At 51.6% G+C, this 24,902-nt stretch overlaps 2 protein-coding genes across 4 annotated transcripts; one reads left to right on the plus strand and one right to left on the minus strand.

The window, feature by feature from the left end:
- LMAN2L (lectin, mannose binding 2 like) lies at window positions 1-20,558 on the plus strand. Of its 2 annotated transcripts, XM_075601866.1 has the most exons (9): window positions 1-200; window positions 10,802-10,920; window positions 11,257-11,374; window positions 11,455-11,537; window positions 13,376-13,408; window positions 14,522-14,683; window positions 14,948-15,062; window positions 17,587-17,706; window positions 17,896-20,558. In XM_075601866.1, exons 1-9 carry the CDS (start codon window positions 47-49, stop codon window positions 18,036-18,038), a joined length of 1,047 nt encoding a protein of 348 aa, XP_075457981.1. In that variant the 5' UTR covers window positions 1-46; the 3' UTR covers window positions 18,039-20,558. The 2 variants fall into 2 exon arrangements, with proteins under 2 accessions (XP_075457981.1, XP_075457982.1); XM_075601867.1 differs by lacking the exon at window positions 13,376-13,408 and having other exon boundaries at window positions 2-200.
- LOC142495840 (WW domain-binding protein 1-like) lies at window positions 16,878-24,467 on the minus strand. 2 transcript variants are annotated; one of them, XM_075601868.1, is made up of 4 exons: window positions 24,362-24,467; window positions 23,773-23,875; window positions 23,367-23,519; window positions 16,878-22,407 (listed from the first exon to the last, which is right to left on the minus strand). In XM_075601868.1, the coding sequence occupies exons 1-4, from the start codon at window positions 24,404-24,406 to the stop codon at window positions 21,902-21,904; spliced, it is 807 nt and encodes a 268-aa protein (XP_075457983.1). In that variant the 5' UTR covers window positions 24,407-24,467; the 3' UTR covers window positions 16,878-21,901. The 2 variants fall into 2 exon arrangements, with proteins under 2 accessions (XP_075457983.1, XP_075457984.1); XM_075601869.1 differs by having other exon boundaries at window positions 24,380-24,421.
- Window positions 24,468-24,902: the final 435 nt, after the last annotated feature.

Below are 24,902 nucleotides of genomic sequence, written 5' to 3' on the forward strand. Positions count from 1 at the left end.
TGGCTGGCGCGGTGTTAGAGGCAGAGAAGGGAGAGAGAGGAGGAAGATGGCGGTGGTGGAAGAGGTGGAGTGGAGACCATGGAGGGGATCCCGAGATTCTCTTCTTCCGCTTCTCGTGCTCCTGCTCGGGGCGTTGGTGGCCGCGGATCAGACGGAGGAGTATCTGAAAAGGGAGCACTCGCTGAGCAAACCCTACCAGGGTGAGGTTGGAGAGACAAGGAGAGGAGAACATGAGTGGAGAGACTAGCGAGAGCAAGACATGATGATGGAGAGGGGAGGAGACGAAGAGAGGACATATTGGGGGGAGAGATGCAGAGAGGACATATGGGGTGGGGGAAGAGAGGAGGACATGGGGGGGGGGGAAAGAGAGGAGGACATGGGGGGGGGGGAAAGAGAGGAGGACATGGGGGGGGGGAAAGAGAGGAGGACATGGGGGGGGGGGAAAGAGAGGAGGACATGGGGGGGGGGGAAAGAGAGGAGGACATGGGGGGGGGGAAGAGAGGAGGACATGGGGGGGGGGGAAGAGAGGAGGACATGGGGGGAAGAGAGGAGGACATGGGGGGGGGGACAGAGAGGAGGACATGGGGGGGGGGGAAGAGAGGAGGACATGGGGGGGGGGGAAGAGAGGAGGACATGGGGGGGGAAGAGAGGAGGACATGGGGGGGAAGAGAGGAGGACATGGGGGGGGGAAGAGAGGAGGACATGGGGGGGGAAGAGAGGAGGACATGGGGGGGGGGAAGAGAGGAGGACATGGGGGGGAAGAGAGGAGGACATGGGGGGGGAAGAGAGGAGGACATGGGGGGGGAAGAGAGGAGGACATGGGGGGGGAAGAGAGGAGGACATGGGGGGGGGAAGAGAGGAGGACATGGGGGGGGAAGAGAGGAGGACATGGGGGGGGAAGAGAGGAGGACATGGGGGGGGAAGAGAGGAGGACATGGGGGGGGGGAAGAGAGGAGGACATGGGGGGGGGGGAAGAGAGGAGGACATGGGGGGGGGAAGAGAGGAGGACATGGGGGGGGGAAGAGAGGAGGACATGGGGGGGGGGGAAGAGAGGAGGACATGGGGGGGGGGAAGAGAGGAGGACATGGGGGGGGGGAAGAGAGGAGGACATGGGGGGGGGAAGAGAGGAGGACATGGGGGGGGGGAAGAGAGGAGGACATGGGGGGGGAAGAGAGGAGGACATGGGGGGGGGAAGAGAGGAGGACATGGGGGGGGGGAAGAGAGGAGGACATGGGGGGGGGGAAGAGAGGAGGACATGGGGGGGGGGGAAGAGAGGAGGACATGGGGGGGGGGAAGAGAGGAGGACATGGGGAGGGGGGGGGGGAAGAGAGGAGGACATGGGGGGGGGGGGAAGAGAGGAGGACATGGGGGGGGGGAAGAGAGGAGGACATGGGGGGGAAGAGAGGAGGACATGGGGGGGGGGAAGAGAGGAGGACATGGGGGGGGGGGAAGAGAGGAGGACATGGGGGGGGGGAAGAGAGGAGGACATGGGGGGGGGGGGAAGAGAGGAGGACATGGGGGGGGGGGGAAGAGAGGAGGACATGGGGGGGGGGAAGAGAGGAGGACATGGGGGGGGGGAAGAGAGGAGGACATGGGGGGGGGGAAGAGAGGAGGACATGGGGGGGGGGAAGAGAGGAGGACATGGGGGGTGGGGGAAGAGAGGAGGACATGGGGGGGAAGAGAGGAGGACATGGGGGGGGGGAAGAGAGGAGGACATGGGGGGGGGGAAGAGAGGAGGACATGGGGGGGGGAAGAGAGGAGGACATGGGGGGGGGAAGAGAGGAGGACATGGGGGGGGGGAAGAGAGGAGGACATGGGGGGGGAAGAGAGGAGGACATGGGGGGGGGGAAGAGAGGAGGACATGGGGGGGGGGGGAAGAGAGGAGGACATGGGGGGGGGGGGGGAAGAGAGGAGGACATGGGGGGGTGGGGGAAGAGAGGAGGACATGGGGGGGGGGAAGAGAGGAGGACATGGGGGGGGGGGAAGAGAGGAGGACATGGGGGGGGGAAGAGAGGAGGACATGGGGGGGGGAAGAGAGGAGGACATGGGGGGGGGGAAGAGAGGAGGACATGGGGGGGGAAGAGAGGAGGACATGGGGGGGGGGAAGAGAGGAGGACATGGGGGGGGGGAAGAGAGGAGGACATGGGGGGGGGAAGAGAGGAGGACATGGGGGGGGGAAGAGAGGAGGACATGGGGGGGGGAAGAGAGGAGGACATGGGGGGGGAAAGAGAGGAGGACATGGGGGGGGGGGGAAGAGGACATGGAGGGGGAAGAGAGGAGGACATATTGGGGGGGGGGGAGAGGCACGGAGAGAGGAGGACATATTGGGGGGGGGGGAGACACGGAGAGAGGAGGACATATTGGGGGGGAGAGAAACGGAGAGAGGACATATTGGGGTGGAGAGACACGGAGAGAGGAGGACATATTGGGGGGGAGAGACACGGAGAGAGGAGGACATATTGGGGGGGAGAGAGGAGGACATATTAGGGGGGGAGAGACACGGAGAGAGGAGGACATATTGGGGGGGGAGAGACACGGAGAGAGGAGGACATATTGGGGGGGGAGAGACACGGAGAGAGGAGGACATATTGGGGGGGGGAGAGACACAGAGAGAGGAGGACATATTGGGGGGGGGGAGGAGGACATATTGGGGGGGGGAGAGACATGGAGAGAGGAGGACATATTGGGGGGGGAGAGACACGGAGAGAGGAGGACATATTGGGGGGGAGAGAGGAGGACATATTGGGGGGGAGAGACACGGAGAGAGGAGGACATATTGGGGGGGGAGAGACACAGAGAGAGGAGGACATATTGGGGGGGGGAGAGATGGAGAGAGGAGGACATATTGGGGAGGAGAGACACGGAGAGAGGAGGACATATTGGGGAGGGAGAGACACTGAGAGAGGAGGACATATTGGGGAGGGAGAGACACGGAGAGAGGCGGACATATTGGGGGGGGGGGAGAGGAGGACATATTGGGGGGGAGAGACACGGAGAGAGGAGGACATATTGGGGGGGGAGAGACACGGAGAGAGGAGGACATATTGGGGGGGGAGAGATGGAGAGAGGAGGACATATTGGGGAGGAGAGACACGGAGAGAGGAGGACATATTGGGGAGGGAGAGACACTGAGAGAGGAGGACATATTGGGGAGGGAGAGACACGGAGAGAGGCGGACATATTGGGGGGGGGGGGAGAGAGAAGGACATATTGGGGGGAGAGACGGAGAGAGGAGGACATATTGGGGGGGAGAGAGGAGGACATATTGGGGGGGAGAGACGGAGAGAGGAGGACATATTGGGGGGGAGATACGTAGAAAGGACATTTTGGGGGGGAGAGACACGGAGAGGGGGACATAATGGGGGGGGAGAGACACGGAGAGAGGAGGACATATTGGGGGGGGAGAGACACGGAGAGAGGAGGACATATTGGGGGGGGAGAGACGGAGAGAGGAGGACATATTGGGGAGGAGAGACACGGAGAGAGGAGGACATATTGGGGAGGAGAGACACGGAGAGAGGAGGACATATTGGGGAGGGAGAGACACTGAGAGAGGAGGACATATTGGGGAGGGAGAGACACGGAGAGAGGCGGACATATTGGGGGGGGGGGAGAGAGAAGGACATATTGGGGGGGAGAGACGGAGAGAGGAGGACATATTGGGGGGGAGAGAGGAGGACATATTGGGGGGGAGAGACGGAGAGAGGAGGACATATTGGGGGGGAAATACGTAGAGAGGACATATTGGGGGGGGAGAGATACGGAGAGAGGACATATTGGGGGGGAGATACGTAGAGAGGACATATTGGGGGGGGAGAGATACGGAGAGAGGACATATTGGGGGGGAGAGATACGGAGAGAGGACATATTGGGGGGGGAGAGATACGGCGAGAGGACATATTGGGGGGGGGGAGAGATACGGAGAGAGGACATATTGGGGGGGGGGAGAGACACGGAGAGAGGAGGACATATTGGTGGGGAAAGACACGGAGAGAGGAGGACATTTTGGGGGGAGAGACACGGAGAGAGGAGGACATATTGGGGGGGGGAGAGACACAGAGAGGAGGACATATTGGGGGGGGAGAGATACGGAGAGAGGACATATTGGGGGGGGAGAGATACGGGGAGAGAGGACATATTGGGGGGGGAGAGATACGGAGAGAGGACATTGGGGGGGGGGAGAGATACGGAGAGAGGACATATTGGGGGGGAGAGATACGGAGAGAGGACATATTGGGGGGGAGAGATACGGAGAGAGGACATATTGGGGGGGAGAGATACGGAGAGAGGACATATTGGGGGGGAGAGATACGGAGAGAGGACATATTGGGGGGGGAGAGATACGGAGAGAGGACATATTGGGGGGGGAGAGATACAGAGAGGGGACATATTGGGGGAGGAGAGATACGGAGAGTGGAGGACATATTGGGGGAGAGACACGGAGAGAGGAGGACATATTGGGGTAGGGAGAGACACACGGAGAGAGGAGAACATATTGGGGGGGGAGAGACACGGAGAGAGGAGGACATATTGGGGGGGAAGAGAGGAGGACATATTGGGGGGGAGAGAGGAGAACATATTGGGGGGGGAGAGAGGAGGACATATTGGGGGGGAGAGAGGAGGACATATTGGGGGGGAGAGACGGAGAGAGGAGGACATATTGGGGGGGAGATACGTAGAAAGGACATTTTGGGGGGGAGAGACACGGAGAGGGGGACATAATGGGGGGGGAGAGACACGGAGAGAGGAGGACATATTGGGGGGGGAGAGACACGGAGAGAGGAGGACATATTGGGGGGGGAGAGACGGAGAGAGGAGGACATATTGGGGAGGAGAGACACGGAGAGAGGAGGACATATTGGGGAGGGAGAGACACTGAGAGAGGAGGACATATTGGGGAGGGAGAGACACGGAGAGAGGCGGACATATTGGGGGGGGGGAGAGAGAAGGACATATTGGGGGGGAGAGACGGAGAGAGGAGGACATATTGGGGGGGAGAGAGGAGGACATATTGGGGGGGAGAGACGGAGAGAGGAGGACATATTGGGGGGGAAATACGTAGAGAGGACATATTGGGGGGGGAGAGATACGGAGAGAGGACATATTGGGGGGGAGATACGTAGAGAGGACATATTGGGGGGGGAGAGATACGGAGAGAGGACATATTGGGGGGGAGAGATACGGAGAGAGGACATATTGGGGGGGAGAGATACGGCGAGAGGACATATTGGGGGGGGGGGAGAGATACGGAGAGAGGACATATTGGGGGGGGGGAGAGACACGGAGAGAGGAGGACATATTGGTGGGGAAAGACACGGAGAGAGGAGGACATTTTGGGGGGAGAGACACGGAGAGAGGAGGACATATTGGGGGGGGGGGAGAGACACAGAGAGGAGGACATATTGGGGGGGGAGAGATACGGAGAGAGGACATATTGGGGGGGGAGAGATACGGGGAGAGAGGACATATTGGGGGGGGAGAGATACGGAGAGAGGACATTGGGGGGGGGAGAGATACGGAGAGAGGACATATTGGGGGGGAGAGATACGGAGAGAGGACATATTGGGGGGGAGAGATACGGAGAGAGGACATATTGGGGGGGAGAGATACGGAGAGAGGACATATTGGGGGGGAGAGATACGGAGAGAGGACATATTGGGGGGGGAGAGATACGGAGAGAGGACATATTGGGGGGGGAGAGATACAGAGAGGGGACATATTGGGGGAGGAGAGATACGGAGAGTGGAGGACATATTGGGGGAGAGACACGGAGAGAGGAGGACATATTGGGGTAGGGAGAGACACACGGAGAGAGGAGAACATATTGGGGGGGGAGAGACACGGAGAGAGGAGGACATATTGGGGGGGAAGAGAGGAGGACATATTGGGGGGGAGAGAGGAGAACATATTGGGGGGGGGAGAGAGGAGGACATATTGGGGGGGAGAGAGGAGGACATATTGGGGGGGAGAGAGGAGGACATATTGGGGGGGAGAGAGGAGGACATATTGGGGGGGAGAGAGGAGGACATATTGGGGGGGAGAGAGGAGGACATATTGGGGGGGAGAGAGGAGGACATATTGGGGGGGGAAGAGAGGAGGACATATTGGGGATGGGAGAGACACGGAGAGAGGAGGACATATTGGGGGGGAGAGAGACACGGAGAGTGGAGGACATATTGGGGGGAGAGACACGGAGAGAGGAGGACATATTGGGATAGGGAGAGACACGGAGAGGGGAGGACATATTGGGGAGAGACACGGAGAGAGGAGGACATATTGGGGGGGGAGGGAGGAGGATATATTGGGGGGGAGAGACAGGACATATGGGGGGGAGAGAGGACATATGGGGGGAGAGAGGAGGACATATTGGGGGGTAGAGAAAGGAGGACATATTGGGGGGTAGAGAGAGGAGGACATATTGGGGGGTAGAGAGAGGAGGACATATTGGGGGGGGGAGAGAGGACATATTGGGGGGGGAAGAAAGGAGGACATATTGGGGATGGGAGAGACACGGAGAGAGGAGGACATATTGGGGGGGAGAGAGACACGGAGAGTGGAGGACATATTGGGGGGAGAGACACGGAGAGAGGAGGACATATTGGGATAGGGAGAGACACGGAGAGAGGAGGACATATTGGGGGGGAGAGACACGGAGAGAGGAGGACATATTGGGGGGGGGAGGGAGGAGGACATATTGGGGGGGAGAGGAGGACATATTGGGGGGGAGAGGAGGACATATTGGGGGGGAGAGGAGGACATATTGGGGGGGAGAGGAGGACATATTGGGGGGGGGGAGAGGAGGACATACTGGGGGAGAGAGAGGAGGACATATTGGGGGGGGGAGAGAGGAGGACATGGGGGGGAGAGAGGAGGACATGGGGGGGAGAGAGGAGGACGACATATTGGGGGGGAGAGAGAGGAGGACATATTGGGGGGGAGAGAGAGGAGGACATATTGGGGGGAGAGAGAGGAGGACATATTGGGGGGGAGAGAGGAGGACATATTGGGGGGAGAGAGAGGAGGACATATTGGGGGGGAGAGAGAGGACATATGGGGGGGAGAGAGGACATATGGGGGGAGAGAGGAGGACATATTGGGGGGTAGAGAAAGGAGGACATATTGGGGGGTAGAGAGAGGAGGACATATTGGGGGGGGGAGAGAGGAGGACATATTGGGGGGGGAGAGAGGAGGACATATTGGGGGGGGAGAGACACGGAGAGAGGACATATTGGGGGGGGGGGAGACACGGGGAGAGGACATATTGGGGATGGGAGAGACACGGAGAGAGGAGGATATATTGGGGGGGAGAGGAGGACATATTGGGGGGGGGAGAGACACGGAGAGAGGAGGACATATTGGGGGGGAGAGACACGGAGAGAGGAGGACATATTGGGGGGGAGAGACACGGAGAGAGGAGGATATATTGGGGGGGGAGAGACACGGAGAGAGGAGGACATATTGGGGGGGAGAGACATGGAGAGAGGAGGACATATTGGGGGGGGGAGACACGGAGAGAGGAGGACATATTGGGGGGGAGAGACACGGAGAGAGGAGGACATATTGGGGGGGAGAGACACGGAGAGAGGAGGACATATTGGGGGGGGGAGACACGGAGAGAGGAGGACATATTGGGGGGGGAGAGACACGGAGAGAGGAGGACAGGATGACATATTGGGGGAGAGACACGGAGAGAGGAGGACATATGGGGGGTGGAGAGAGGAGGACATGGGGGGGTGGAGAGACAGGGAGAGAGGAGGACATATTGGGGGAGGGAGAGACACACGGAGAGAGGAGGACATATTTGGGGGGGGGAGAAACACACAAGACATATGGGGGGTGGAGACACGGAGAGAGGAGGACATATTGGGGGGGGGAGAGACACGGAGAGAGGAGGACATATTGGGGGGGGTGAGAGAGGAGGACATATTGGGGGGAGAGAGGAGGACATATTGGGGGGGGAGAGGAGTACATATTGGGGGGGGAGAGGAGGACATATTGGGGGGGGAGAAAGGAGGACATATTGGGGGGGAGAGAGAGGAGGACATATTGGGGGGGAGAGAGAGGAGGACATATTGGGGGGGGGGAGAGAGGAGGACATATTGGTGGGGAGAGAGAGGAGGACATATTGGTGGGGAGAGAGAGGAGGACATATTGGGGGGGGAGAGAGGAGGACATATTGGGGGGGGAGAGAGAGGAGGACATATTGGGGGGGCAGAGAGAGGAGGACATATTGGGGGGCAGAGAGAGGAGGACATATTGGGGGGGGGGAGAGAGAGGAGGACATATTGGGGGGGAGAGAGAGGAGGACATATTGGGGGGGGAGAGAGGAGGACATATTGGGGGGGGAGAGAGAGGAGGACATATTGGGGGGGCAGAGAGAGGAGGACATATTGGGGGGCAGAGAGAGGAGGACATATTGGGGGGGGGGAGAGAGAGGAGGACATATTGGGGGGGAGAGAGAGGAGGACATATTGGGGGGGGGAGAGAGAGGAGGACATATTGGGGGGGGAGAGAGAGTAGGACATATTGGGGGGGGAGAGAGAGTAGGACATATTGGGGGGGGAGAGAGAGGAGGACATATTGGGGGGGCAGAGAGAGGAGGACATATTGGGGGGCAGAGAGAGGAGGACATATTGGGGGGGGAGAGAGAGGAGGACATATTGGGGGGGCAGAGAGAGGAGGACATATTGGGGGGCAGAGAGAGGAGGACATATTGGGGGGGGGAGAGAGAGGAGGACATATTGGGGGGGGGAGAGAGAGGAGGACATATTGGGGGGGGGAGAGAGAGGAGGACATATTGGGGGGGGAGAGTAGGACATATTGGGGGGGAGGGAGAGGAGGACATATTGGGGGGGGAGAGAGAGGAGGACATATTGGGGGGGAGAGAGGAGGACATATTGGGGGGGAGAGAGGAGGACATATTGGTGGGGAGAGACACGGAGAGAGGAGGACATATTGGGGGGGGGGGGGGAGACACGGAGAGAGGAGGACATATTGGGGGGGGGGAGACACGGAGAGAGGAGGACATATTGGGGGGGAGAGACACGGAGAGAGGAGGACATATTGGGGGGGGAGAGACACGGAGAGAGGAGGACATATTGGGGGGGGGAGAGACACGGAGAGAGGAGGACATATTGGGGGGGGAGAGACACGGAGAGAGGAAGACATATTGGGGGGGGGAGACACACGGAGAGAGGAGGACATATTGGGGGGGGAGAGACACAGAGAGAGGAGGACATATTGGGGGGAGAGACACGGAGAGAAGAGGACATATGGGGGGGTGGAGAGACACGGAGAGAGGAGGACATGGGGGGGTGGAGAGACGGAGAGAGGAGGACATATTGGGGGAGGGAGAGACACGGAGAGAGGAGGACATATTGGGGGGGGGAGAGACACACAGGACATATTGGGGGTGGAGACACGGAGAGAGGAGGACATATGGGGGGTGGAGGCACGGATAGAGGAGGACATATTGGGGGGGTGGAGACACGGAGAGAGGAGGACATATTGGGGGGGGTGGAGACACGGAGAGAGGAGGACATTGGGGTTGGTGGAGACACGGAGAGAGGAGGACATATTGGGGGGGGGAGAGACACGGAGAGAGGAGGACATATTGGGGGGGAGAGAGGAGGACATATTGGGGGGGGGAGAGAGGAGGACATATTGGGGGCAGACAGAGAAGGACATATTGGGGGGGCAGAGAGAGGAGGACATATTGGGGGGGCAGAGAGAGGAGGACATATTTGGGGGGGGAGAGAGAGGAGGACATATTGGGGGGGGGAGAGAGAGGAGGACATATTGGGGGGGGAGAGAGAGGAGGACATATTGGGGGGGGGAGAGAGAGGAGGACATATTGGGGGGGAGAGAGAGGAGGACATATTGGGGGGGAGAGAGAGGAGGACATATTGGGGGGGGAGAGAGAGGAGGACATATTGTGGGGGGGAGATAGGAGGACATATTGGGGGGGAGAGAGGAGGACATATTGGGGGGGGAGAGACACGGAGAGAGGGGGACATATTGGGGGGGGGGGGAGAGAGGACATATTGGGGGGGGAGAGAGGAGGCCATATTGGGGATGGGAGAGACACGGACAGAGGAGGACATATTGGGGGGGAGAGACACGGAGAGAGTAGGACATATTGGGGGGGGAGACACGGAGAGAGGAGGACATATTGGGCGGGGAGAGACACGGAGAGAGGAGGATATATTGGGGGGAGAGACAAGGAGAGAGGAGGACATATGGGGGGGTGGAGAGAGGAGGACATATGGGGGGGTGGAGAGACACGGAGAGAGGAGGACATATTGGGGGAGGGAGAGACACACGGAGAGGGGAGGACATATTGGGGTTGGGGTTGGAGACACGGAGAGAGGAGGACATATTGGGGGGGGGTGGAGACACGGAGAGGACATATTCGGGGGGTGGAGACACGGAGAGGACATATTGGGGGGGTGGAGATACGGAGAGAGGAGGACATTGGGGGGGGTGGAGAGACATGTAGATGAAGAGTGATAGACAGGGGGAGAGTCAAGGATGTGAGAAAAGGGAATCTGAGGGAGAAGGGGCAGAAATACATAGAGCACATTGGGAGAGGCAAGTGCATGGGATATGGAGGAATGATGGGATAGATAATTTGAGGTGATGTATGAGGCCCCTTATCAGGGCTGAAGGGTAATATGGGCATCTTGTGGGTGGGAGGCTTCTTATTGGGGGATTGTTTTTGGGAAGGTCCTCTCTGTTGGTGGGTGTTGGGGTCCCTGTTCTTTCTTTGTGAATATTGATGACAAGCCTGTATCTGTTTCAGGAGTGGGCTCATCCTCCTCCTCCCTGTGGGATTTGATGGGAAACGCTCTGGTGACCCCACAGTATGTGCGGCTGACCCCAGACATGCAAAGCAAGCAGGGGGCCGTCTGGAACCGTGTGGTAAGAACAGCCATCTGCCTACCATGGCACTGGTGTCCTGCCACCTGTCACCAGCAGGAGGGTGATATTCTTACTGGGGAAACTTGTTCTTGATGAGGCACTTGCTTGGGACTAGTGTCTGGGTTTTGGAGTATCACCCTCTGGGTGCCTCTGCTCTTATATCCATGGTGAGAGGATGGAAACAGTTAGAATCTCCTCTCACCCCAACTCACACCTGTCACTGAGTGTGCATCACACGGAGTATCCCATATTGCAGCTGCAGTGAGGAGATAGGAACCAAGTGTGTGTGTGTCTCACTGTGTGTGTGCGTGTCTCACCGCGTGTCTTTTATTTCAGCCTTGCTACCTTAGGGACTGGGAGCTGCAGGTTCACTTCAAAATCCACGGGCAGGGCAAAAAGAACCTCAATGGGGACGGCTTTGCCATCTGGTACACCAAGGACAAGATGCAGCCGGGTAATGCAGATCTCTACATTATTACCATTAATTAGGTCCCTCTCCCTGCCCTGCACTGACCCCTCTGCTCTCTGTCCCAGGCCCTGTGTTCGGGAGTAAAGATAGCTTTATGGGCTTGGGCGTGTTTGTGGATACGTATCCTAATGAGGAGAAGCAGCACGAGGTGAGGATCTGTGTGTGTTCCTGGGCTTCTAGTATTCTAATGAGGATATTGTATAGCTCCGACAGTGTACATAGTGCTGTACACAGATAATTTTTAGGCACAATCGGTCCCTGCCCTGAAGAGCGTGCAATCCTAAATTGGGTGCCTATGGCACACTGGGGTAAAGTAAATTGCCCAAGATCATAAGGAGACTTGACATTGAGATTCAAACTGGATTCACCCACTTCAGTGGTAATGACATTATCATGAAGCTAAGGCTGAGTTTATAGTGGCACTACGCTTGCTGAGGCGCGCTTAGCATATATTCAGAGACCCATTATATGTTATGGTGCCATTCTGAGTGAAAGCTCACGCTTGCTGAACCTCGCTCAGCTTCCAGCTACAGGCAAATCTGTGTTTCTGTGCTTGCTGGGGAGGAGGTGTGGTTACGTGACCACACAGCCTCCAATCAGAGCGCAGCTCAGAAATGAGCTTAGACCCCAGAGCGGCCATTGTTCCCTGATCTGACTGATCCTTACCCAATAAATACATTCAAAAACCAGCACCGTTTTTGCCCAGCTCCGTTTTTGACCCCCCCCCCAACGCACCGTGACAGACACGCGCACCGTGACAGACACGCGCACCGTGACAGACACGCGCACCGTGACAGACACGCGCACCGTGACAGACACGCGCACCGTGACACACGCGCACCGTGACAGACACACACCCCCACCCCCCTTCCTTCCCCTCACGCCGCCTCCCGCCTCTGCCTTTCACCCACCCGCCGCCTCACAACCCTGCGCCCCACAGTCGCCGCTCGCACTCAACAGACACCTGCCGCCTCTCACCCACTCGACATACACCCGCCGCCTCTCACCCACCCGACACACTCGACACACGCCTGCCGCCTCCCGCCCTACGCACCAACATCGCTGACCAGGTGCCGCCCGCACTCACCAGACACCCGCCGCCTCACACCCTAGCGGGACCCCCACCCACAGCCAGCACTCACTACCCACCCGCCACCCGTACTGAACACCCACCCGCCGCCTCACACCCGATCACACCCTAACGGGACACACACCTCACCGTTTACATCATTTATGTCACCAAAATATACATTGTACTGTGGTGTGTTTACAATAAACCATTTTTAAACAACATCGTATTACATTTTCTTCCATGTTTCTTTTCAACATTATTATACAACCTTTCCACCAAATAGTCAACCTATTGTTCCCCTTTTTATACATAATACTACCTATTACGGATTTACATCCCGGGCAACGCCGGATATATCAGCTAGTGATGAATATATTTTGGATAGATCTATATATATATCTATATATCCTATATATATCATACATATATATCCATCACACAGATCCCTGTCCCGCCTCCGCCCCACAAGCCCCGCCTACCAGAGCACACGCTCTGTCTGAGGGGCAAGAACATGAAAAGCAGCCGCTTGGTAAGCGAGAGGTGAGCATCAGCGCTGGAGAGCAGGGCCACTCTCCACTATAAACTCAGCCTTACTCCTGTAGAAATAGTCCCCTAGGAGATGACTTGTCCCTGGGTTAGGGTTGAGGTGTCCCATGTGATCCTTGACTGAGCCCTTAAGGAGTTGGGTTATCTTGATGGTCACTCCCCTCCTGCAAAGAAGGGAGGTTCTATTACCCCCACCCACTGCCGGAGAAGTTCGCAATGCATTGCAAAGCTATCAAAAGGTTAATTTGAGGTCAGAGCAGTGCTGCTCTTTTGCATGTATTGGGAGTTGTATCTGCATCATCTGTGTTACTAAGCTGTACTGTTTGCGTGTTGCTGTGTGCTCTCTTCCCTTTGCTTCGGGATGCCAGTCTCAGAAGAAGAGATATACCCCAGGGATTCAGGTAGCTCACTGATATCTCTGTATACTGTACGTCTCCCCTCCCCCTCCCTGTCCAGCACTGCATGTCTGTTGCCCCTTCTGTCCAACTCGCAGTCTTTTCATTATTCCTCTGGGTGGGGGATAAACAATGAAATGACACACCACACACAATGTAAGGGCAATTATCTCTAATATTTATCAAATATTAGAGATTTCTTTTAAATGATATATTTTAAGTTGATCACATGTAAGGCCACATAAGAAATCCTTATTTCTGTTTTATTTGTTGCATAGTGGGAATATAGAGCCCTCACTCTTCTTTTATATATCTTTTGTTTGTTGTGTTTTAGGAAGTGGCGTTTTGTTATGATTTGGTTTGTAGAGGCTTTAAAGCAGCAGTTCATGCAATATCCTACATGTGTTTTTTTTTTATAAATCAGTTCTGTACTATGAGAAAATACTTGTAGCATTTAAAAAAAAAATGTTTTAAAGACATTTTTTATGTTTCTAAAGTAGGAAGCATTTACAAAGTGACAGCCCCCTTCCCCTTCTGATAGGCTCTGACTCTTGAGCCCCGCCCTCTCTCTAGCAGTGCACCAATTGTATCTAGTAACTGCCCAGTCAATCATATTCCAGAACTACATTTCCCATAATACTTAATTAATAAATATTTTTTTTTCTAAACGGCAGCTTGAACTGCAGCTTTAACTTGTTTATTTCCTAGTCACATTATTTGAAATAATGTTCTGCATCTTACCCCTTTGTATTGTGGTGATAATACTGAAGATTGTAGAAAGGTTATTTGCTCAGTAACACACACTGGAATATAAATAGACTTGCATGAAAAGGGACAGACACCGTTGGTATGTAGGCCCCCTTGTCACTGTCGCTCTACATGGAAAGGGACAGACGCCCAACAGACAATAGGTCCTTTCTATTTAAGTGACACACTTAAGAGAATGGACACACTTAAGTGACTGTCACACAGCAATGGAATGGAGAGACAGGAGATATAGGTTCTTGTGTCATCTTGTCACTGGATGGATTTGCTGAACAGTCAGTGTGCCCCTATGACGCCCTAAAGTGTCACATCCCTGCACCCCCTAACATGTCCTAATCTCACCTGTCCCCACAGCGCATCTTTCCGTACGTGTCTGCGATGGTGAATAACGGGTCCCTTACGTATGATCACAGCAGGGATGGTCGCCCCACTGAGATCGGGGGCTGCACCGCCATCGTACGCAACCTCAACCACGACACCTTCCTGGTGATCCGCTACGTGAAGCGCCGGCTCACAGTGAGACATCCAACACTCTTGCGCCTCATTTTTTCATAATATAACCTCTTGCTCCCTTTTGACCGCACTTGTCTGTTTCACCCCACTTTCAGAGCGTCGCTCCCTATTCTTAACTTTCACTGTCTCCTCCCCCCTCCTTTGAATCTCCCTGTCCCTCTCAGTGTCTTCTGTACCATGGTTCTTTTTTCTGCTACCTATCTTCATCGCTGTCTCTTCTTGCTACCCTCTCAGACAGTGTCTCTTTTCCTGCCTCCCCTCCTTCAGATCATGATTGACCTAGACGGGAAGCAGGAGTGGAAGGACTGCCTAGACGTGCCTGGCGTTCGTCTGCCCCGCGGATATTTCTTTGGTACCTCTGCAGTCACCGGGGATCTGTCAGGTAGGAATCTGTGACGTCTCTTTCTCCAGGTCTGTATGAGATTTGTGCAGAGGTACATTTAATGGGGACCGATTAGGGTGAAATATCTTGGCTTTATTGCTCCTGTTCCTTTAACAAGGAAAAACATACAAAACAAACAAAATAAGGCGTAGTCCACTTTAGAGAATAACTAAACCTTTACTCCAGCCCTTTCTAACTGGGTGGGTAGCTAAGCTGGCTACCACTAATATATATATATATCTATATATATCTCATACACATTTTTAAGTTATGGTGGGTGAAAAAGGCAACAAAAAACTTCCACTGTTAACATATAGCCAATAAAAAAAATCACTTGTGAGCACATTCACATGTTTTAGACAGGTCTGCAACCATGCCTTTCAACCATGTCATTTCCTAGAATCCCTTGCTGCAGTGGAAGCACTGTATGCTAGGTGATAATGGTTGCAGCACCTGTCTAAGACATGTGAATGTGCTCACAAATTAGATAGATAGATAGATCTATCTATATAATTTGTGAGCACATTCACATGTCTTAGACAGGTGCTGCAACCATTATCACCTAGCATACAGTGCTTCCACTGCAGCAAGGGATTCTGGGAAATTACATGGTTGAAAGGCAGGGTTGCAGACCTGTCTGAGATGTGAATGTGCTCACAAATTAGATAGATGTATATGTTTCTTATCTGTTGTAGCTGTAGGAGAATGCCTCTCTGTTCTCCTGGGTCAGCATCCTTGTGTGCTATGGCACTCTGTGTCCAGATATAGAGGTTTCTGTCCCCTTGTCTTGCTGTCGGCATACATTCTTTCTGTGTGCATCAAGACATCATCTTTTCCTCAGGTCAGCCCAGTTGTGGGCTAAGGAAATCGCTGCAGTCCTCTCTTTCTCCTTATGTCAGCCCAAATGTGAGCTAAGGAATCTCCTGTTTCTCACATCAGGCTTTTTCTAAGAGTCCTAATCAGCCAGGTGGAGTCTGGTTGATTGCCTCTGTGCAATTAACCATCACACTGCTGGATTTAGATGCAGTTTCTCTCACAGTGATAAGTCTTTTTACAAGGTCCATTAACGTCAAACCTCCCCACGCACAAAGGTGATCACCTCTTCACAAAGCACACTCTTACAGCATACACACTACAGTGAAGTCCCCTTTAGAATTCTCTTCCCCATGCAAACACATTACTGCTGATTTTTATAATGGCACTTTAAAGGGCCAGACCAATGTAATGGGGCAAAAAAGCAAGACTCTGTCACTTACCTGCTTCATTTATTAAAAAACAGATTTTTAGAGGGACGTCTGTGTGAATTTGCATTTGTAAATGTGACGACCTGGAAATTCTTGTACCTTAATCTGCGACGGCAGCATAATCAGTTCAAACCAAAAATAAAGGGGAAAAAAAGTCAGGGTGAACAATCTCGCTGTAGATACAACAGCTTACAAACGGTTTTATCACAAAAGAGGATAGATTAAGGTGGGGGGAGGAAGGAGGGAGAGAAAGAAACACCCCAAAACATTTGATTGCCGTGGAGATCTTGTACATCTAAAAGTGTTTTATTTTTAACGGAGTCAATCACCTGCATTTAACTCATTAAATGTCACTGCAATTAGTTTACTATGGTCCTAGGTCTGCCCCTAACCCTTTCACTGCCAGAGGCCAGCGATGGGTTGCTCGTCTTCTGGCAGATTAAGGGTTAAATACAGATTTAAAAAAAAAAAAAAAATGTTTGAAACCGGTTGATGAAATACAGCTCAACCCCGTTTATAGCGCGATCCGCTTATAACGCAGTGCGAGTGTGGCTCCCGTTTTTGGGCAAACTTGCACACACTCATATACACACACAGCAGTGAGGGTGTTGTTACCTGTGCTGTATGTGGCTGTTCAGGGCACAGGCAGCACACAGCTCTGTATACAAACAGGGAAGGGGGCTATACGGTGGCTGAGAAGGATCAAATCAGTGTGGGGACGTCAGCTCCAGGGGCCATTGTTGGGGCTGGGAATGGGATATGGGACAATAACACACTGTGGGAAGCAGGGGACATGGAGCTGGTGTTTATTAACCTGAGGCACACAGTGTTTTATATAAACACACACACACACCCCATACGTCCGCTGTGGGGGAGGAGAGAAGGGAGCTGGTTCCTGGCCGGGGGACTCAGAGACAGCTGACATCCCGGCTTCTCCTGACTCTGTGAGATCCTCCCCTGCTCTCTCCCCCCCCCTCCTCTCGCACACTTACTGCAAAGCCCACAGATCAGCTGCCGCAGATGCTGGGTAGTGCTACCGGGGGGTGGGGGGAGGGGGTCTGCCGCTGCGACACCGGGCGGACGTGGAGTCCCTGATCGTGGCGGCCATTGTTTTGTTTTTTTTTTAGCGCGATCCCGGTTATAACACGGTCGGATCGAGTGGACCCCGATGACCGTGTTTATAACGGGGTTCAGCTGTACAATGAGTGTGAATTCCTTCAATGGCCGAGGGAGCTGAGCTGTATTAGAAAGCATCACACTGCATCCCGTCCTCTCTGCAGATAACCACGACATCATCTCCCTCAAGCTGTACCAGCTGACCGTGGCGCGCTCGCCCGCAGAGGAGAAGCAGGATAAGGAGGTGTTCACACCAAGTGTGGACAACCTGAAACTGCCCGGAGGTGAACAGGGGAGAGGGATCCTGACCTGAAAGAGCCTAATGTCAATTGACTAACACGTATACAGTCCTCCTCTCATGACACTATTTTAATTCTCTCCTTTTATTCTGTCTCCATTTCTCAACTTTTTTTTCATTCACGATATGCTTCCATGTTTCTCTTTACTTATTTACCTTTTCTTCTCCTCTCCAGTGGAGACTCCCACCGAGCCCATGAGTGGTTTTGCCCTGTTCCTCATCATCTTCTTCTCCCTGGTGGGCCTGGTCTTTGCTGGCGTTATTGGGCTCATCGTGTACAACAAGTGGCAGGAGAGAAGCCGGAAGCATTTCTACTGATGCCTGCCCACAACATACCAAGCCCTCACCCGGCTGTGGGGGGTACTGCCACTCAGCAGGCACTGATGGGACTCACTTGTGAGCTGGCACAGGTTAAAGACACTGGCACACTAGAAGTTAAAGCTGTGACCTACCTAGGTACTCTGCAGCCTCCCTGCCAGGGGCAAGATTGGGTCCTCCTCAGCCCAGCTGCCTCTTGTGAAACCGTTTCCTTTTTTGAAACACTGTTTTTTGTTTTTGTTTTTCTATAAACTGCTGCTGAAGATTCACCATATTTTAAACCAGCCCTTTAATTTGCTGCCTACTTCCTCAGAGTTCTGCTTCATTTACACGGAGCAAAACTGATCCCTGAGCAAGATTTACTTCGATCAGCACAGCTATGATTGATGTCACTTAGCCGACTTTTTGTAAACTTGACAATAAAACCAGGGGCTTTTCAAAGTGTTCCCTGAAGCACGGGGTTCAGCAAGCAGCTACATGGCCCCCCCCCCAAAACCAAATTTGGTAGATGCTTACATTTTATCATTCAAAATGCAATCGTTTTATTTTGCTGTATTTAAAAAAAAAAAAAAACCTCACATGATGATATCATATATAATATAGAAAACTGTTGGTCATTTGGAAAATATAAGCCCTACCACATGAATATTTTTTTTTTGTACTTGGGATTAACGAATTGGGGTTTCCTCCAACGTTACACATTTTGGACGGGGGTTAAAAACCACTGCAGTAAACTACAAATCTCTTGTGTGAAAGAGGGGCTTGCACTGCTTTGAAAGGGTTAATGTTAGTAATAGCTATGCTTAGTTTTGGTTCAGTGTTGAATGAATGCCCTGTGTCTCAAGCAGCCACCTGCTGCGCACACATCCAAAGAAAATGAAATGCAGCACTGTAAAACAGTACTGTATATCACTGTGCACCTGCCTTCCAGCTAAGGCTTCTTTTACTTACAGAATAACAAAAAAATGTTGATGTATTCTCTACATCCCTCTAAGAATACATCAGTGTGCGGAAGGCCTGTTCTATTAAATAAATACATACAGTGCTCTATGTAATCTAAGAGGATGGGGGAGATTATTTAAAATATAGGACTACTCGTCAATATAAGGGGCATCACAGGCCCTTTATACCTTCAATAATACTGTCAATGTCAGAGATGCACAGTATGAATACACAGTGCAGCATGTTCATTATTAAAACATACTGCTGCTTCAATGTTTCTGCTCAGGGTTGGCAGATCCAGGGATGTAATTGTGAAACCCGACTAGCTGCTGTGTGTGCATTACTACTGGGTGTTCGAGGGAGATGAGGGGTCAGGTGTCGTGCAGTCTCTTCATTGCTCATGCCTAATTCCTACCTTGGTCTGCTTGCCTATTTGGGGTTTGGTTTAACTGTGGGGCTGAAGCCTGTTTAACAGCTTCTGTGCAACTGAAGACCAGATCTCGGCGCTCCAACGAATGAGCTAACCTTGCATGCCTGAGTAAAACGACAGAGCTGGGTTCTTTTTTTTGGGGGGGGGGGGGGAGATGCTCAGCCAACAGCAGCCACAACTTAACGATGTTTATGTGCTAAGCAACCTTTTGTTGGCAAACAGCTAACCTGTCATTCCAAGTGCTCTTATCTCTTAGCATGCAAAACTGTAATACAATATGACATTTGTGGTACAGCAGGGATTTTTCTTTATGCACACAATATTTCAGATGCAAGCTGGTGAGTGGGATTTAAAAGATACAAAATGTGCACAAACTGCAAGAAAAACTAGCTTTTTAAGAGCTAGTGTAAAAACTGACGTGCTTTATGCATCAGGGTGAAGAAGCAGCAGCGTTGATACACTGCAGTTTTATAAAAGACTTTCAGTGGCGTTGGATGTACGTAGCATGAAAACAAGGCTTTTTATACTTCATTTCATGCGTCGTACTTCCTAATGAATGGGAAGGGGGGAAGGGATTTTTCATTAAACTTGTCACTCAATATATGTGCCTTTTGTTCAGGTAGTGATTCTGTAATATAATTATACATATCAAACGGCCTAAAGATCATAAGAACCCACCTTGTGCACGAGGGGACATTTATAATTTGCGGAGACCCATCCCGATGGCCTGTACCCCCGTTAAAAAAAAAAAAGAATACAGAAACCACTACACTTGTGGGCCCTCGGTATTACTGGAGGTTAGAGGATAAAACGTAACGATTCTTGAAAAGGGTTACTTTTCAATTCTGTTTAGTCATTGGGGGTCCACCGTGATACTCATTATTATTGTACAGTGCATTACAATCTTTTGCACAGCAAGAGAAAGCTTCCCCTGCTGTAAGAATGAACTGACACTATTAACCTTTTCACTGCCAAAGGGGCACTTTAATGCCCTACTTGCAAGGACAGGGTTAATGAATGCACATAGGTAGGGCGGCAGCGTTGAGTTTTAAGCTGTGAATATGAGAACAATCTCCTCAGCATTTTATCATTTTGACCTCCTTTTGTTCTCATGTCTGCATTTTAATAAATTATTTGTGTTCCCAGAAGTGTCATTGTTGAGACTTTATTCCCCCCCCCCCCATCTGTAAGCAAGACGATAAAGGGTTAGATCCACTGAGGCGTTGGGCGAGTGGTGCTCATAATGTTACCTAACACAGCGACGGATGTTCTTTTCTGTGAGGTTGACTTATATCCACACCGCTAATTATATGCAAAAACAGCATCTGTATATCTGATTTCTACTTATATTAGCCTTTGAAGATAACGTTAAATTAGGTTAAGCCACTTAACGGACTTTGTGGATTGTTGCCTTATTAAAATTATTTTAAATGTGTCTAAGATTTTGGTATAAGGCCGCGCTTATAGTGCGCGCGACGGATGACATCACCTGTCGCCGCTATCGAAAGTTGTAATTCGCTTTCCGGCGACGTCGCAGGCGACCAGGTCTTTGATTGGTTCAGAGGCTGTCACGTGGCGACAGCCTCTGAAAAATCAAATGACAGGCTTCAGAAATTTGCGCCGCCTGCATCGCTCTTGTCGCGCTTACTATAAGCGCACGCGACAGCGGCAATACATTTGTTTTGCCGCGACGTCGCCGGCACTATAAGCGCAGCCGAAAGCATGCATTTTTTAGCAGTTGGAATACAATTTCTGTGAAATGTTGGGAAAATAACATTAAATCACAGATAGAATTACAATCAACAGGTTCTACCGAAAGATAAATATATTTAAGTAGGTTTATATTGAGTAATTTATGGATTTATCATTGAATGCTCAAAAATGTCTTCAGCACGCAGGTGTACAAACACCCTCAGCACTCGATGGGTTAAGTAGTGTTTGTTTTGGAATCAGGAAAAGGCTTAGGTCATAATTAACCTTGTTTATTTTTAAGTACTCCCCCCTGGGAGATTGGCCTAATGGTGAAGATGCTGCTTCCTGATTTCTGTACTGTATATCTTTATTTGTATAGCGCCATCCATGTACATAGCGCTTCACAGCAGTAACACACGCGACAGAATGAGACATAAATGGGAATAAGTGCTTCAAATGTAAAAGTAAAAACCATAAGGAAAAGAAGTCCTTGTCCCAAGAACTTACTAACAAAATGTCTAAACCTAAAAACAAAAAAACAGAACTTGGATTGTCTGTAAAATCCGATTATAAGTTTACAAAAACAAAGTGCAAAAGCTTTGTAATAAGAGGCCATCAGTGCAAGGATAGTGCCAAGAGAGGGGGGGGGGGTAGGGGGTTATCAGGGCTGGCTAAGCCTCCTGTTCCCCCTGCAGTAAAAGCCCTTGTGAATGTGTCCTTAGGATAGTCCCTTCCTATAATGCAGCACGTGGGTTCCATTGACAGGACACTGCTCAGGTGTCACTGCCCAGCTGCAGCACTAGGAATTGGTCATCCTTTCGGACAGATGCTCTCCCTCTAAGAGCTTTACCCCTCCCCATCCTCTCCCCACTCTCTGATCTCCCTTAGCTCCCGTCTCCTCTTCCCCACTTTTACATCCCTCTCCCCTCACACTCTGGGAAACTGCCTCCTCTTCCTGCTCACACACCTCTATCCCGGAGTCCCCCGTGATATGACGCCTACGCTCGGAGCTCACTCCCCCCTCCTCCAGGTCCCCATGGTGTGACTGAGGGGGGGACGTCGTGGCCTCCCAAGGCTGTGTCCTCCCCATAGCAGCAGTCGAAAAAGAGGAGGGTCCCTGTGCCTCTGTCAGACACCCCCGCTCCAGGCACGCAAGATTCAAGCAGGTAGATGTGGTCCCATTGAAAGGAGAACATTCCTCGCCCATGGTGGGGCCCCCCAGTGTCTCACAGTAGGGTGGGGGAGGTGTGGGAGGCTGCTGTGTCACCTCATCGTAAGAAGGGAGTTTGCAGCTCAACCAGGGCTCTGCAGAGACAACACACACAGGTCAGATGCACAGAAGACTGCAGGACATGTGGAGCACAGCTGTGCAACCACAGCTTCCAAGAGCAGTAAACATCCCCCAAATAATTCCTCCCCTCTTCTGCTCTTGCCCCAACTTGAAATGCCAGACCTAAAAGGGCTAGCTCCACAGCTATAATTTGCAACACCTTGGGCCCAGTGCATCAACACTATTTTGTCGCAACTCGCTCAGAAATATACATGCAATTTAATAATACCTATTTCATCAGTTTCATGCACGTTTCTGACAGGATGAGGGATCTATGGAGCAAGTGGGAGCCTACATGTTAAGGAATGTGTGGCTTCTGTTACTTCTCTTGATCATTTTCTGTCACCTAAAAGGGTGGCGTAGGTAGTGTGTTGGTTGCACAACAAAAGCGCAGCAATGTGTGTGACAAATATGTATACTCTTTATACATAAGGTGCGATTCACATTAATAACATGCAAATCGGAACAGACCAACTTATTAATACGTAGACCCTATTTTTTTTATACTTCTAGTCTATAACAATATCTCTCATATTGATGCTGCAGCCTTCCAGAAAGATCCGCTTCTGAATTCACAAATTCAGGGCAATTTTTAAAGATGGCTGCTGTTATCCACTCATGGTTTTAATGCTAATATTAGTAACTTTTAGCCCAAATTGGGCATAGATGTAGGTAGCAGTGCAAGCCATTTCCGTAGCACCTGCTCTTTCATCAGGTGTATGTGTTCTCAAAACGTTGCCAATGATAAAATGAACCCAGAACGTTGTATTTTGTACCCAACCAACCTGCTCTCCCCTCCCTCCCACAGATAAAAACATGTTTGCACGTGTAAGTTAAGAGCTATAAAACAAATATCTGAAAGTAAAAATAAATAGCAATACGGTAACCTTATAAAATCCTACACAAGATCAGGCACTACAGGGCAGGCGTTTACCTAAAGCAGTCTGGGAAGGGGCAACGCCTTGATATGCCATGAGGCTGATCTCCCGCTGCCTCTGCTCCTGCTGATGCCTCAGTTTGACCCTGCGGTGACGATACGCACAGCAACATCCCGCCATGATAATCAGGGTCCAGGCCAGCCAGAACCCTGCAGAAAGAGAGACTGGGAAAATATATCCAGCGCTCTTACACAGCTCATAAGAATATACACAGCACTCTTACACTCCGTATTATAAGACTGTGCATTACAGAGCTCATTGGTATATGTACTGGGGTCTTACACCATGTATTATAACACTGTGCATTACACAGTTCATATTAAAATATACCGCTCTCTTACTCTCTGTATTATAAGACTACGCCTCTTAAACAGCTCATAGAAACATATACAGGGCTCTTACACCACAGTTCATAGTAATAGGTGCAGCACTCCGTGTCTCCGCAGCAGTATCCTATCTCACATCTGTACGGTTTCCGATCCTCCCCAAAGCAGAACTCTCTTCCCTGCAACAAGAAACTATCAGAACGAGAGCACAGCCCTGTATTTCGAATGTGTGTTATACACATTATGCAGTATGTTTTGTATGATTATCGTGTGTGTGTGTAAACACACGTACGTACGTACATGCATACACTGTGTGTATGTAATATATATATATATATTTACTATTGTGAAGCACTATATATATATTAATGGCGCTATATAAAGATATTTATATATACACACATGCAATATATAAATATATTGTATATACCATTTTCTACATACATTTAAAGCACACGTGAGAAGCATGTTCCCATACACCGTATACAGTTGCCTGCTCCTATATAAACACTGTATAGAGCAGTACCGTTCCTACATTTTATATATATATATATATACAGTATACTGCATATTCCTATATACACACAGTATAGAGCACTATGTTAATATATATATCTATATATATATAGTAGCCTGCTCTTATAACTATATATATATATACACACATAGACTGAGCCTCTCACTCCCAGCTCCAGTTCCTCACGCCTCATCTTCCCTGCAGCCGCTGCCGCTTCCTGTTCCTCATCACCGTGTCTAATTGGTCCACTCAGAGGACTTCCTGCGCTGCGATTGGTCACCCTGTCCCTGCCACAGTGCCGCAGTATGACCAAGAGAGGGAGCTCAAGAGGCAGCCTCCAAATGGGAAGGAGCTAATGGGGCGACGTTCTGTAGTTCTCTAGCAGAGAAGGGGTTAATAGAGACACTGCAGAGCTCTAGCAAATAAAGGGTTAATGGACTGACGGTATGCAAATTTCTAGCAGAGAATGGGTTAATTGGGCAACGCAGTGCACATCTATAGCAAAGAAGGGGTTAATGGGGCGATGCTCTGCAGTTATCTAGCAAGGAAGGGATTTATGGAGCGATGCTCTGCAGTTCTATAGCAAGGTAGGGGTTTATGGAGCGACGCTCTGCAGTTCGTTCTTTAGCAGGGAAGGGGTTAATGGAGCAACGTTCTGCAGTTCTCTAGCAGGGAAGAGGTTAATGGAG

Source organism: Ascaphus truei, chromosome 5, assembly GCF_040206685.1.
Source record: "Ascaphus truei isolate aAscTru1 chromosome 5, aAscTru1.hap1, whole genome shotgun sequence".
NCBI classification, from domain to species: Eukaryota; Metazoa; Chordata; class Amphibia; order Anura; family Ascaphidae; genus Ascaphus; species Ascaphus truei.